General features: G+C 42.0%; 5 protein-coding genes across 5 annotated transcripts; 3 read left to right on the forward strand and 2 right to left on the reverse strand.

The window, feature by feature from the left end:
- The first annotated feature begins 16 nt into the window (after nucleotides 1–16).
- BCIN_04g00460 (hypothetical protein) lies at nucleotides 17–1,288 on the forward strand. Its single transcript, XM_001554415.2, has 2 exons — nucleotides 17–577; nucleotides 672–1,288. The coding sequence occupies exons 1-2, from the start codon at nucleotides 369–371 to the stop codon at nucleotides 1,030–1,032; spliced, it is 570 nt and encodes a 189-aa protein (XP_001554465.1). The 5' UTR covers nucleotides 17–368; the 3' UTR covers nucleotides 1,033–1,288.
- Nucleotides 1,289–1,397: 109 nt separating this feature from the next.
- Nucleotides 1,398–2,553, reverse strand: BCIN_04g00470 (hypothetical protein). Its single transcript, XM_001554414.2, has 3 exons — nucleotides 2,292–2,553; nucleotides 1,922–2,226; nucleotides 1,398–1,822 (listed from the first exon to the last, which is right to left on the reverse strand). The coding sequence occupies exons 1-3, from the start codon at nucleotides 2,494–2,496 to the stop codon at nucleotides 1,622–1,624; spliced, it is 711 nt and encodes a 236-aa protein (XP_001554464.1). The 5' UTR covers nucleotides 2,497–2,553; the 3' UTR covers nucleotides 1,398–1,621.
- Nucleotides 2,554–3,808: 1,255 nt separating this feature from the next.
- BCIN_04g00480 (hypothetical protein) lies at nucleotides 3,809–5,093 on the reverse strand. Its single transcript, XM_001554413.2, has 2 exons — nucleotides 4,904–5,093; nucleotides 3,809–4,816 (listed from the first exon to the last, which is right to left on the reverse strand). The coding sequence occupies exons 1-2, from the start codon at nucleotides 5,029–5,031 to the stop codon at nucleotides 3,844–3,846; spliced, it is 1,101 nt and encodes a 366-aa protein (XP_001554463.1). The 5' UTR covers nucleotides 5,032–5,093; the 3' UTR covers nucleotides 3,809–3,843.
- A 3,525-nt stretch (nucleotides 5,094–8,618) lies between these two features.
- Bcadh4 lies at nucleotides 8,619–10,376 on the forward strand. Its single transcript, XM_001554412.2, has 2 exons — nucleotides 8,619–9,044; nucleotides 9,224–10,376. The coding sequence occupies exons 1-2, from the start codon at nucleotides 8,697–8,699 to the stop codon at nucleotides 10,115–10,117; spliced, it is 1,242 nt and encodes a 413-aa protein (XP_001554462.1). The 5' UTR covers nucleotides 8,619–8,696; the 3' UTR covers nucleotides 10,118–10,376.
- An 827-nt stretch (nucleotides 10,377–11,203) lies between these two features.
- On the forward strand, nucleotides 11,204–12,081 carry BCIN_04g00500 (hypothetical protein). Its single transcript, XM_001554411.2, has one exon. The coding sequence runs from the start codon at nucleotides 11,335–11,337 to the stop codon at nucleotides 11,977–11,979; it is 645 nt and encodes a 214-aa protein (XP_001554461.2). The 5' UTR covers nucleotides 11,204–11,334; the 3' UTR covers nucleotides 11,980–12,081.
- Nucleotides 12,082–13,594: the final 1,513 nt, after the last annotated feature.

Here is a 13,594-nt window from a genome sequence, read left to right on the forward strand (position 1 = left end):
AAGACTGTGATATATTGGTTGTCCGGGGAGTTTCTTTTGCTTTTGAGTGTATGTTGATTTGTCTGGAATGTCTCGGTTGATCACACGGGGAAGTTTGGCTTTGGAACGGTGAAAAGGAAGGTGGTTTATATATTTATACTGAATGTATCGCACGCGTTGTTGTGAAGTTTCTTCTGTTTCTCAGCTTTTTTTTCTGTATCGCACATATCGCACCGTTGGATCAATTGATCATTGTGAAGTTATACAAACAACGCATACTGCACTGCTCTCGCATATAGTACCTGCCTAGTACTCGCACTCCCTTCCATACTCACACATCTCATTTACATCTATTCTACATCCCTACAACCTCAACTTCAACTTCAAAAATGCACTTCTCAAAAGCAACCCTTCCTTTCGCGGCTTTGGTCTCCTATGCTGCTGCTACGACTACAGCAGCGGCTACAAGTGGCTTCTCTGCTGCTTGTGACGCACAAAATGTTCTCGATGCATGTGTGAGTTCGACGACGGCGATCGCTCGGGCGTGTCAAACTACCGATTATATTTGTTTGTGCACGAGTTGGAATGCAGTTTTGACGTATGTTTCCCCTTCTCTTCTCTGTCTTGCGAGTTTTCCTTTTTCCTTTGCAATATAATTGATCCGGAACATAACTAATCCATCTATCTAATAGTTGCTACAATGTATGTCCCAACGACACGGGCTACACGGGGGTTCTCGCCAACAAGCAAGCCTATTGTAACGATGCCTTGGCCTACACATCAACTACTACTTCCTCTGCGATCTCAAAGGATTGGTCTACGACTACCGCTGCAAGTGATGCGGGTGGTGCGACGGCAACGACTACGGGAGCTGGGAGTGGAACTACTGGGAAGGCCCAAACGACTGGAGGGGGCTCAGCAAGTAATACCGCGAGCGCGGCGGAGTCGACGGGCAGCAATGAGAGTAGTGGGGCTGGGGAGAGGGTTGTGGGGGTTAATGGAATGATGGGGGTTCTTGGGGCTATGGCTGCTGTGGGTGCTGCGTTCTTTTAGGGTAGGGTAGGCTTAGGAGAGAGGGGGGAAAGAGAGGTAAGGGGAACGGCGGTTGATAGGGTATGAAGGGGTGAGTATATCTAATGTGAGGGATGCTCGGTATGAGTTAATTTGAGGATGAGACATGCTATGATTGATTGATTGATTGATTTTTATTGAATAATGAGCGTATGGATGCAATGAATAATAAACATTTGATGGATCAAGTGGTATATAGTTTAATTAACTAATTTAATCATTTTATGAACTCGGGGCATGTGGTTTACTTTTTTTGCGTTTAGATCACGGAGTGGGTTCCTAGCGAGGTTGAGATTATTTGCTGTGTTGGTTTGTCAAAGCAAGTGCTGTGCTACGTGGCCATTATATGTGCACGATGGAATAGATCATGTAGTATAGTTAAGTACTGCTTTCTAATGTATGTACAAACACTCAATAGGTTCTTGAAATATCCACAGGGAAACAAACGACAACGACAACGACAACGACAATCACCCTTCAACTATCACTCAAAAGCCCATCCAACATTCTTTATTCAAAAACGTTCAAACACTCCTTGCCTCCATCACTCGGAATGTTTATCTGGAACCGATTATCCGCTACAGTATCCAGCCTTGGTGGGCTCTTTGCCTTGATTATTTCCAGTATACATCTGGCATGGATGGTCGGTATCATAGCATACATTCTTCAACGTGGCCGTGTCTCCATAGTTGGAATTGATACCGGCAAGTATACCGCCGTTGACAGCAGTCGTGCCTTCAATGTAGACGTTACGCTTACATTGGGATGAGCACTAAAGGGAAGGTTAGTTATGCATTTATAAAACAAGCGAAAGAAGAGAAGCAAGAAGAGAAAAAGGAGATGGGTAATTTAAAAAGAATGAAAAACTCACGTTTCCGCAACTTCGGTACAACTTTCCATAATCCTCAACGTAGAAATTGATGATGTTGACAGTACCACATCCGTTATGCTGGACCACTTTATCCGAGGCATGATATGCTCCGCCTCCGATGATCCAGGATTGATCACCAGCCTTGTCCTTCTTGATGGAAATCGCATCCTCGCACACATCTTCGAACCAGACGTATTTGAGAGTGCAAGCTCCAGCACAGTGAACGCCCTCAGCTTGGTTTTTGCCGATGATGACATTCTGAAGAGTTGCTCCGGGTTGGAGAAGGAATACGGCATCAGAATCACCTGGTGAAGTGTGTCAGTCTCATTTTTGGGGAGTTTGTATGTATTAGAGTAGTTGTGTTACTTACCTCCTTCACTTTGTCCGTTGCAAGCACCGGATCCTCGATCATATTTTGCCCAACCACCGTCGAAGGTGGTTCCAGCAGCAACTTCGATGACTTTACTGTTGGTCTTGGTTGAAGTTGCTGTGGGGAGTCCCCCAGTGTAACCTAGACAGGCGAGAGCGGAGGGGAGGGTGGCCATGAGGCTCACAAGCTTGAGCGTGGCAACCATGGTGAATGATTGAAGGCGATTCTTTGTGTAGATGAACTCGATGCTTTGATGCTTGCCAGAGGATGAAGATGATGGTCATTCAGTATGGCATCATGGCTCTTATATAGTCACAAATCTGCGGAGTATTCGGAGCTCCTGTACCTCACTCAAGGATAATTTTCTTCGTCCCGATAAATCCGTATAGATCCATTAAATGCCTCGGAAAGTGACTACCCTTCCTGGAAAGAAATGCCAAACCTTTCATTGGCATATTCTAGGGAGACTGCTCCTGAAATTTTGTTTCCTTTCAAAGGTGGAGGGAGATGAGCAAACGATTTGTGAATACGAACGGAAGAACTGCTTTTGCTTCTCGATCAAGCTGACCAGATCCATACCACGAGATCAACTGTAGTGCTATCACGGCAAGATAACGTTGATCGCCTAGAGAGTGATCATGGTGCCTGAACAACCCTCGAGGGTTTGTTGTGCCAGCACCGTTTTCATGCACTTTTGGGATCGATACTACTGAGTACCGAGTCGAAACCCAAAGCAATTGGAGCGATTAACTCAAGCCTGTAATATTTTCTCGGACATTACCCCGTGGTTTCTCCACATTCGTGTTACATCGGCGTGTGGAGAGCATATGGTACGTGGTGATTGGAAGCTTGGCGGCTAGAAAAGCATCATTATTTTCCCGACGTCGGCTTGGCGCTTACACCGTAACATGGCAGTGGATCTATCCATGCAGATGCAATCATTGCTGTGGGTATTGTGATATTGGAAAAGAAAATGGTCGTCGGTAACAGGTGTGGTTAGAAGAAACTTCGAAAATTAACCGCCAAGCAGCCGCCAAGCGCCAAGGAGGCTGGTCCCATCAAGCTCATGAGCTTGGTGGACGGATTATATTTCTGCGTTGTGATTGCATTTATACTGTTGCATTACCCTCATCAATCTTTCGGAACGAAACACCGTCTGAATGTTGGACGCCTCTGTGATAAGTGGGAACTAATAGCAAAGACCTGAACAAAAACTCCTCATTTTGTGAAGGTGTGACTTTCTTTTCCACTTCTTCGACACATTTTGGCGGCCGATGTAACACTTAGGTCCTCTAGGTTTAACGATTTAGAATGGGATATGGCCCATCATATGGGACATATGAGATGACAATATCTAGACATCTGCGATGACCATACATTTCCTTAGGGTATGATGATGATCATGCCAGAACGGACATCTATCCATCTAGCTATGGGTATCGACTGTGGGATCCTTCATACCTTCTTTTCTTATTGTAAATGATTACAATCTGGTAAAGACACCATATCCGTGACTTTGCTCTGAATAAATTGATTGATATAAACTTTGTAATTACCAATCCAATTCTGTCAGCTCAATAGTTTTCGTAACTTTACGTCTCGGACACGGCAACTCTACTTTCTCATACTCCTTTACGAAATGTCCAGATTCTCGTAGGATGTCCTCCCACAATACGAAATACATCCAGCTATCGGGTAATTGTGGATCCGCCAAATTATCCGCATACACAGCCCGTCCCACATTCTTACCGTGTCCAGCCATACTGACTCCGTCGGACTTTTTTCCAGTTCCTTCGAATCCACTCGATCCCCAGGTCCACGCTTCTTGTCTGCGACCGTTATCAGTAACGATCTTCTTGACTCTGCATTTTGCGCAGATAGTCAAATCAATATCGTTTCTTTGAGACTGATAAGATTGTCCGCCGTAGCTGAGGGCCTTTATTCGCGGGATAAAACTGGCAGGATCACCGGTGAAATGATAATCCGAGCGACGCTTGTTGACTCCTTGGACAAGAGCTCTGGCAAGGAGGTCGGTGATGTATTCATGAGGAAGCAATTTGGTCGACGATGGGTTCTCAACGTGGTCCCAAAATTCCTTCTCCATTGCACACTGATCCCAACTTGTGGGTGGCAGAACTCTATAGCATCCGTCGCACCATTGTGCACCACCGCTCCAGAAGAAGTTCTCGTTCCACAGTAAGTCCGCGAGAGTCGGGTACCATTGTACTTCACTATCATCAAGTGGCAGATAGTCAAAGCAGCGCTTGTCAAGATCCAATATAAAGTTTCCGCACGTCGATACTTGCAGGCTTAGAGGCAAGGATAGCCGAGAAGCATGGCAGGTATCGAGACTTGAAGGGTGACATTGACCATGGATGTATTTGTCAATGTCGGAATACTTCTTGGATACTCTTCGGAAGTGCGAGCCAGTTAGCGAGAAACAAACTTTGGAAACGGGATCAAGCTCGCTCATGACCTGCAAGATGATTTCGACTGGACAATTTCTAAAGACGCCAGTTACATCGCTATTTTGAGTTAGCCAACTTCGCACGTAGCCGAGTGAAGATAGGGGATCATTAGTTGCAGGTGTAAGGCGTAGAGAGGTGACTTACGCGCTGTCTTTCACAAGTAGTGATACAATTGTATCCTCCACATCCAAATCGTCGATGTCTTCCTGTTGCTGACTTTGGAGCAGCTGAAGCTTTTGCAAGCGCTGCCCGGCAGAGTCTGAAGAAGACATGTCTATTATTATATGGTTAAATGTACCTAGAATATCTGTTAATAGATGTAACTTCAACTATCATAAGATGAAAGTGAGTTATGTTTAAACTCTCTCTTTGCTTGAATACATATTGAATAAGTATTTTCGGTGCTGAGTAGCTACTGACTATGATGACATCAAGAGACTTGGTGGTAAACAGTTTTAGGTTAAGGAAAGAACTTACAAAAATAAATCTAATTGAAGATATTACTATAAACAACTTGAACGAATATGCTCGAGTGTCCAGTTATCAGATGGTATTAGTTGTTAGTATTGGATAGAAACAAATATGTGTTGACTGTTTCTAACTTGACCAGTATCTTAATTAGGATCTGAAATATATGTAAAGAGTATCCTCAAGTATAAAGGTAATGAATGGTAACTATTTGACAGTTGAGAGAATAAGATGTATGTGTATTCCTTTTTATGCTGTCAATTGTATGTAGAATGTGAGATATATATAGTAGAATTCCGAATATGGAAAGATACGGTGGTGTCTACGGTCTAAATGTGAATGGCAAGTGCCTGTCTAGCGTACCAAATACGTGACTTGATAGATTGGTGAAATTTATCGAGGATTAGACCAAGAGGGGCTTAGTTGACAGTATGAATAGGAAGTTATTCGTCATAATTGACTATATTATCGTAAGTATCAAACTACGAAAGTGAAGAGCTCTAATTTTTTGTGACTAGATAGTCCTAGTATCAAGATCTACATTTTTCTTTTCTTGGTGGCGCCTACCCCAAGAGTTGAACCAAGAGATGATACCAGTAAGAGAGGTTTTCATTACGAAAGGCGTAATTATCTAGAAGCAATCATTTTTAATATATTGAAATACTGGGATCTGTTCTGAAATATTAAATTTTATACATTCCCATCCATATTAGGTATTTCAAAACAAATTCTAGTATTTCCAATATATTTTTATAATTGCAATATATAAGATTAAATATATTCACCTTTCTATACATACTAACTACCATATCAATACCTTGATATACACCACCGTTTTACTATGGTATACTATAGCCTGCACTGGCTCTAGCTCCATTATAACTATTTGAAAATTCTTCAACTCTCACTTTCACTCGTCCTGTTTGTTCAAATTCTGAGTTGAGTTTGAGATAGAGTCATCTTGCCGACCACTCGTAATCAATATGGGCCTTGTGTAATGAGCCCACATTGCGGCAATCTGCATTGCCAGCCTTCAAGACTCCCTAGGCCAGTGGTCGCAATGGGTAGCTTGGGTGGTACAGCTGGCTACGGGCATTCGTGAGTGCAGGTGGCTTGGGGGATGGAAAAAAGTTATACCTACTAGTCAACGATTGGCTGTAGAGATTAAAGCCTCATTTTTCTAGATTAGGTAGTTAAAGTATATATAATACAAGTATTGTTTAATAAGCTTTGTTAGCTTAAGAATTGATTCTATTGTAGTAAAGATTAATACTAATTTTAGTCTTATAAAAAATAAGAATATTGAAAACTAAAAACTTCACAATTTGTTTGATTTTTGTATATAAAACAAATACAAATTGCAAACACTATCTATCTGTTTTTCAAATTTCATATTCAACATAGGTATCCACAGATACTCGTAGATATAAACAAGAATTTTGAGCTACTCATAACAGCTAGATATTAGAGCCTCCAATTTGTTACCCATTAATAATAGCTTGGGGATAGGTATTGGAAGATTGACGCGAAACCCGCCCATTACGACCACTGCTTTAGGTCATACGCGCCATCAGATTTAATTTCATCAGTAAGAAATCAAGGCAGCCAAGTCGAGACCTATGAGTCATGAACCATTTGTTACACAGCCTGCCATGCCATGCCAACGCGCAAGCCCATATCCATATGCTGAGCCTCACTTACAACTAATATTTAGCGAACAATGGAGAGACAGTGAGCAAAACCGTACTGTATCAAAACTGGTGGGTCAACGAATGAAAACTCGGTGACATGTTTGCATCATCTAAAGACTGCTTTCAACTACTTCTGATGTGAAGACTCGACGGCGGATACCTCTAAAGCCCTTGGTTCAAGTTTAGTGAAATTTCAGAAACACAAATTGGTCGGTCAACGTTAGATCAAAGGTCATCATGTCATGGGTCGATGCTTGGCCTTTCCTAATACTTCTAGTTCGTCTATACTTTCCATTTATATTACTTTTAGTTTGGTTGTTCTTTCCATTCATAGATCCATATTCTGATAGGGAATCTATTTCCTGCCCTCCACAAAATATCATACATAGATCGAAATTTTACGACTCATCAATACATCTTATAAAGCTCTACAAGAAAGGCAATCCTGGTTAAAATGCCCACTTTAAGGGTATAACCACGAGGTTCTCGCAATAGAATCTTAGCATTTCAAGTAAATTGAGTTCAATCTGGCGGTGGTTGGTTCAAGTATTTAGAGTTATTAATTATTTCGTTTTAACTTTTTTGTGTTCAGAAACTCACTAGGCGATTGCGCAATTCATCAAAGCCGTTGGTAGTGTGAAAAACTTAAGCTAGGACGAGCTAATTATTCTAGTTTGATTACTGCTTCGGTGAATTACATTGTGGCCTTTGGGAAGCCACGTTTTGAATGAAGAATTTACGGAAATCGATACTGAATGAATACACATGCTCTGGGTTTTTGCACGCTCTTCCGCCCGACATCTCAGGAAAAAAGTTCTGTCTTGAGCTCAAACCTACTACTACGATCTAGAAGCACTATGCAAGTCTTGATAGCAGCTGGCCACTTAGGTACAGATACTGGCAATTCCACAATAATAGCAAAGCAGCGTCTCATGAGTTAGATATGTTGTAAATTCATACAGACAGATTCGGCAGAGCCTGATTAAAGTACAAATTTCAATTATACCGCTTTTATGCGGACAGCAATGGGTCTAGATCAAGAATCTTAGCACCTTTATATCCCTGTACCCCAGTACAGATATGCAACAGAAAACAATAAACCAAGTTTTGGCTTTCAACTAGTCTTGACACCCTGGTGTAGATACGCAACAAAACATGTAGGTGTCAAAACCTTTTTACCCGGTTCGACGAGAACTTTCTAGATTTTGGGATCATGGCCAATCAAACCTTGACAGTGTAGATTGGGTTATGGATCTTTGAGTATGATCGTCACTCACCAGCCTCCCATTTTCGAAGAAAACATGTGTGTCTACCTCTAATTCGGGGGATACGAACTTTACCCAGCGTAACATTCGTATGTTTCGTCCACCTGCCTAGATGAGTATGCTTAATCAGAACCAAAAGTTTGTGTTTCCAAAAAAAAAAAGGTGAGCTGCAAAAGATCTTGCAAAAGGACAGAACAATCATTTGATGCCCAGCATTGAATACAGGGACGAGATTATTTTATCAAATCAAATAGAAAGAAACTGCTGCAAAACATCCAGAGGGACGTAGCATGATATATCTTCAGAGGGTTGACGTTGCGATATTCTCCGGATGTCGGCAGTTCGGCGGCAGTTTACGTGTGAGTTATGCATGATTAATAAGCAGTCGATCATTGTCAACGTCCAACGTCGATTATGTGAAGGAAAATCTTGTATGACATTCAATCATCTGAATTTCAGCTTCAAAGAAACAGTCTTTTCGTTACAAGACTCGGACATAGCAAGTTTGAAGCAATGGCAGCCCCTAATGAGACCTACACTCCGGCATTTCCTCCACAAACCAAGCCCCACATTTCAACCGGCATCCCCTTTCCTGAAGCATGTGCCCATCACATTAAAGATACATTCCATGCCTCAAAGGTCTACATAATTGTATCGAACTCCATCAGCAAGACTTCCAATTTCACCTCTCTTAAAGAACGTCTTGGTGATCTGGTTGTCGGCGTGAGGTATGGAATCAAGCCGCACACACCATGGGATGATGTTTTGGAAATCGTACAAGACATGCGAGAGAAAGAAGCAGATATCATTGTTACGCTTGGAGCCGGATCACTTACTGACGGAGCAAAAGTTATTTCATTCGTATGTAAAAATCGTTCACATATAATCGGGACACTCTCCAACCTAACGTTAAACACCCAAATCTTGTGTGGCCTTGACCTCCTGCCTGCGGTTATATGCGTACTAGATCTACCAGCCCACAATATTATACCCCCTAGTTTTAAAGAAAATCTTTGCGGGATTTCCTAACATAAAAGTAGGCACTAGCAAACAATGTATCCACACCCGAGGGACTCTATTCTCTGTCGGCAGAGGCCAAACCCTCAGATTTAAAGCCATGTCAAGTCCCCATAATCAACATTCCAACATCCCTTTCTGGCGGGGAGTACTCGCCACTTGCTGGCGCGACCAACACCTTGACGCATCAGAAGGTGGCCTTTAGTCACCCATCGTTGGGCGCATCCCTTGTCATTCTATCTCCTTCCCTGTGTACTTCTACTCCTCAACATATTTGGCTTAGCACTGGTCTTCGAGCCGTAGATCATTGTGTCGAAGGACTGTGCTCGCTTGATAAAAATGTTTGCGCCGGAAGCGACGAGGAGTTTTCGAGTGGATTGAGATTACTCGTACCAAATTTGTTGATCACCAAGAAAGATCCGACAAACGAGGACGCGAGATTAAAGGAAATGTGGGGAGTAGTGGAAGCAATGAAGGGGGTTGGCAGAAGCATCCCGATGGGTGGGAGCCACGGAATCGGACACCAGTTAGGACCACTAGGTGTTGGCCATGGTGAGACAAGCTGTATCATGTTACCACACGTATTGAAATACAACGCAAAGTATGGCAGCAATGACGAGAAAGTTATTGGAGGTCAAAGAAAAGTACTCGACGCGTTGTGGGGTGAAGCTACCGTTAAAGAGTTACTCGAGAGGAGCGGCTTGGAGAGAGGAACTTCAGATGCAGGTGATGTGGTCGGTGCTATTGTGAGCGAGCTTGGCATGCCGAGGACACTGAAGGATGTGGGTGTAAAGAAAGAGCAATTGGACGCACTAGCGGACAATTGTTTGAAAGATAGGTGGTTGCCTACAAATGCCGTACCTCTAACCAGTAAAGAACAAGTGCTCGAAGTTTTGGAAATGGCTGCTGGCTCATAGTTTGATCCTTACGAGGGACCACTTAAGTTACGCTCATGAATCAAAAAGATTGCGGGATGTTCTTCTCAGCGACTTCAAAATTTTTGTTGCGCAGATATTCCGCAGTGTATCACAATCGATCTCAGTCCTTGCTCCCCGATTACTTTCCAGCACCGCGAAAGTAAAGTTTTCGAGAATAATTATATGTAATAATAACTTGCAAGATTATTGAATATCCAGCAGAAGCAAAATGCAAAAAATTTATATTGTACAGTGGTCAAGCTGTTTGTTGGGAAGGGAATGTGTTCTCACCATTTTGTGTCCTATCTTCGAGCTACCACCATATTTTGTATTTTGTATTTATCCTGGTTCCCTGGTACAAGCCAGGTAGTGGGTCCCATGCCGGTTTTGATGTTGATTTTAGTACTGCTGGGCAGATTAATTAAATTGCTTATAGTCACACTCCGAAGAGGTCGGACTTGTCGATCCATGAAATGTCTTCCTGAGCGATTATTAGCATGAGAATCTCAGAAGTGGGAGTCGAGGCATATAACAGCTTGATCACCGAATACGTTTGACTTGTTTGTTCTGGAGTTAAGATATCTTTGGTTATGTAGTACCGTTGCTGAGAGAGCAGTGAATCACGATGAGTTGATGAAATGCGCGTAACACGTGATAGCAACCGGAATGAATTGTTTGGCTATTTCTGGAAACCGTACATCAGGATTAGTGTACGATGTGATGAAAATGTGCATACGGCACTTCTACGATGATTCCTTTCTACAAGTTTAATAACTTCAATTGGGGTTTTATATTTATGGATGCGTTACCGTATCTCAAATGGTGCGCAATTGTATCCATCATGTCTGATGTGGCCGTATTCTTCTAGAGTTTACGTTTCAATAAACAACAAATCATGAACAACTCCTACTACGCATTTGATTCACTTGGCTGTAGTTGATAAATTGATAATTGAAAGGAGGGTAATGTGGTACAATTTCTGAAGAACAGCAGTTAAACATTGAGCTCTTTATATCTATGGATGTATTTATTCATGTCAACTCTACTAAACATCTCAATATCTGAAAGAGAGAAAAAATATTGTTTGGTCTACATAAGGTCTCCTCAAGAAATTCCCTCGATTAAATCCAAGTCTAGATTCGTCCTTTCCAAGTATCATCACTCGTTCAACAAATCTAGGAGCCAATAGCCTTCTTTCTCTGAAATCCCACAGTACAATGGACGACATGCTGGAGAGTTATCAATTCTTAGTCACTCAGCTGGTAAATAAGTCTACATCACCAGATCCACCTATAAACATGGAAAACTATAGCTCGGAAGAGAGCTTTGCGGATGATAGCAGCCTTTCTATGGTTCAACCTGATCACAGCTCTCAATCATCAACTTCAGATTTAGCTCATCAGCCTTTTGGATCTTCTTTGCCTGGAGTGGAATCCCCTGTTCGCACAATTCAACAACAGTTTGCCCAATCTCGTCCCAAGCCCCCGCGCAGCAGCAAAGAGCATCTAGAATCACATACACATGTTAGCTTCACACGTAATCAAAGTCTGTTGATTCAAGAGCCCAGTTTCTTTCCATTGGAGTATCCTCCATACCCAACGAATGACGTCAATTTCGATGAATGGACCGACTATGCAACCTACTGTGGCGCGGGACCCGAGCCGGAGCTTCTAAATCTTCTATCAAACAAAAATAACGCAAGTCTTTCCAAAAAGTACTTCACACCTCGATCTATAGATGATGCCGACAGCGAAAATTCATCCTCTTATGAGAAAACAGTAACGATACGGCCTAGAACACACGAATTTGGGGTGACAACTGCTCAACCCACAAATTCAACTTCCCTGATTGAGGAGTCGTGATTGCAAAGACATAAGTTCATGGAAAATCTTGCGCCACTGTAACCAACTGATAGTCTCAGACGGGAGGTCCAGGGGAAAATCATCATATATAGAGAATGATCAGCCAGGATGCTTTTCCAAATAGATCATTCACTAAATCTTTTAATTGCATTCTTGCTTCCAATTATCCTCAGAGAGTCGACCGAAAGTGCATGGTATCTCCATAAATGTTTTGCGCTAATGGATGTTTTTCCCCAAGATTCTCTTTTCGGCGACTACTAGGCTGAAATGTGAGTATATCATCAGTGAACTCATCATTGTGTATTTTACAGAAAGCTATTATTCGCTCTTATGATCGATTGCCTTATGAATAACAATTTTAATTATGGCTATTTCTTACACAAAATCACCAGATTTTAATTTTGATAATTTTGAGCGAGTTTTATTCCTTCCCGCAAACTTATTTCTTTCGCATCCCTCTCCCCCAGAATAATCTCAGTCACGATGGATATTGACTTGTCAACAAGATGAGTGTACTTGTCAAAACAATCGATATGCCCACCAAATTCCAGTATTCTGTGCACTAAATTTATGATATCCGTGCCAGCTTCCACAGCTCATATATTATGAAATTTTCTTTAAAATATGTGAAGTATGTCCCATCATATTTCCAAGACTTTGCGGATGAGAAAATTGAATTCTGCATAGCCCACCAAAGCATTCACTCAAAATCACAATCTCCTTTTCAATTCTAACTGATCAATGGTGAACGAAGAAAACGAAAAAAAAGGACGAACAGAAGCAAACAAATGGCGACAACAACAGATTGAGATACCATCTATCTTGATTGCATTGTATGGAAAGGTCACTCACAAGGATATTGATGACATGTTTGGGCTTTTCCCCGAAGCGAGAATACCCTTTTTGTGAAAGGGGCGGCAGAACCTCGGGAACAGCAATTAACAATAGCAAGCTGCTGTGGGAACCTAAAAGTCAACAAACTATGCTGAAGAAGACTGTCTCACTATGATTGTGGTAGGTAAAAAATATATTTGATGTATCTATCATGCCACAGGTGCTTCAACTCCGGTAAATATCAAAGCCAAATTCTCACACTGGAGCTGCAGATGCCACAGATAATGGCAAATGTAATGTCTATCATTAAGGTAAAATGAGCAATTCGTTATTCTATGAGGAACTGAGATAAATTTATACTCAGAACATCATTACAGGAAGTGCAGTCTTTTTTGAAAGCGGAAACCAGGAACGATACAACACACTCCAGAGATACTGGGAGACAGCTCCGGAAGAAACGCGACAATGAAGAATTTACATATGAATTAGGAGAACGATGCCAAATTAAAAGCGCTAGAAGTGTTATATCGCGAGAATGAAGAACTTTCCTGAAATTGGATTGAAATCGAAGCATATCTCGGCATGGGGAGCAAAATCAGGCATTCGAATAGTCGTTCACTCGATCTTGGGACCATCGGAATCGAGGACCGAGGTAGAGGGTGAATGAGGCAATGACATACCCGAGAAAGCTTTCAGCTTTCAGGTCTCTTCTCTTGTTTGCTTCTGGTGATTGAAGAATTAAAAATATATAAAACAGCACTGCTTTAAACTCAACTTCCGC

The sequence above is a fragment of the Botrytis cinerea genome, chromosome 4 (assembly GCF_000143535.2).
Source record: "Botrytis cinerea B05.10 chromosome 4, complete sequence".
Classification (NCBI taxonomy): Eukaryota; Fungi; Ascomycota; class Leotiomycetes; order Helotiales; family Sclerotiniaceae; genus Botrytis; species Botrytis cinerea.

Bases quoted from the DNA above. Each gene is read 5' to 3' on its own strand.
- BCIN_04g00460 (XM_001554415.2), top strand. From the start codon at position 369: ATGCACTTCTCAAAAGCAACCCTTCCTTTCGCGGCTTTGGTCTCCTAT. The intron at 578-671 runs GTATGTTTCCCC...TCTATCTAATAG, and splicing joins AGTTGGAATGCAGTTTTGAC to TTGCTACAATGTATGTCCCA.
- Bcadh4 (XM_001554412.2), top strand. From the start codon at position 8,697: ATGGCAGCCCCTAATGAGACCTACACTCCGGCATTTCCTCCACAAACC. The intron at 9,045-9,223 runs GTATGTAAAAAT...ACATAAAAGTAG, and splicing joins GAGCAAAAGTTATTTCATTC to GCACTAGCAAACAATGTATC.
- BCIN_04g00470 (XM_001554414.2), bottom strand. From the start codon at position 2,496: ATGGTTGCCACGCTCAAGCTTGTGAGCCTCATGGCCACCCTCCCCTCC. The intron at 2,227-2,291 runs GTAAGTAACACA...ACACTTCACCAG, and splicing joins CAACGGACAAAGTGAAGGAG to GTGATTCTGATGCCGTATTC. The intron at 1,823-1,921 runs GTGAGTTTTTCA...CCTTCCCTTTAG, and splicing joins TGTACCGAAGTTGCGGAAAC to TGCTCATCCCAATGTAAGCG.
- BCIN_04g00500 (XM_001554411.2), top strand. From the start codon at position 11,335: ATGGACGACATGCTGGAGAGTTATCAATTCTTAGTCACTCAGCTGGTA.
- BCIN_04g00480 (XM_001554413.2), bottom strand. From the start codon at position 5,031: ATGTCTTCTTCAGACTCTGCCGGGCAGCGCTTGCAAAAGCTTCAGCTG. The intron at 4,817-4,903 runs GTAAGTCACCTC...AACTCAAAATAG, and splicing joins CTACTTGTGAAAGACAGCGC to CGATGTAACTGGCGTCTTTA.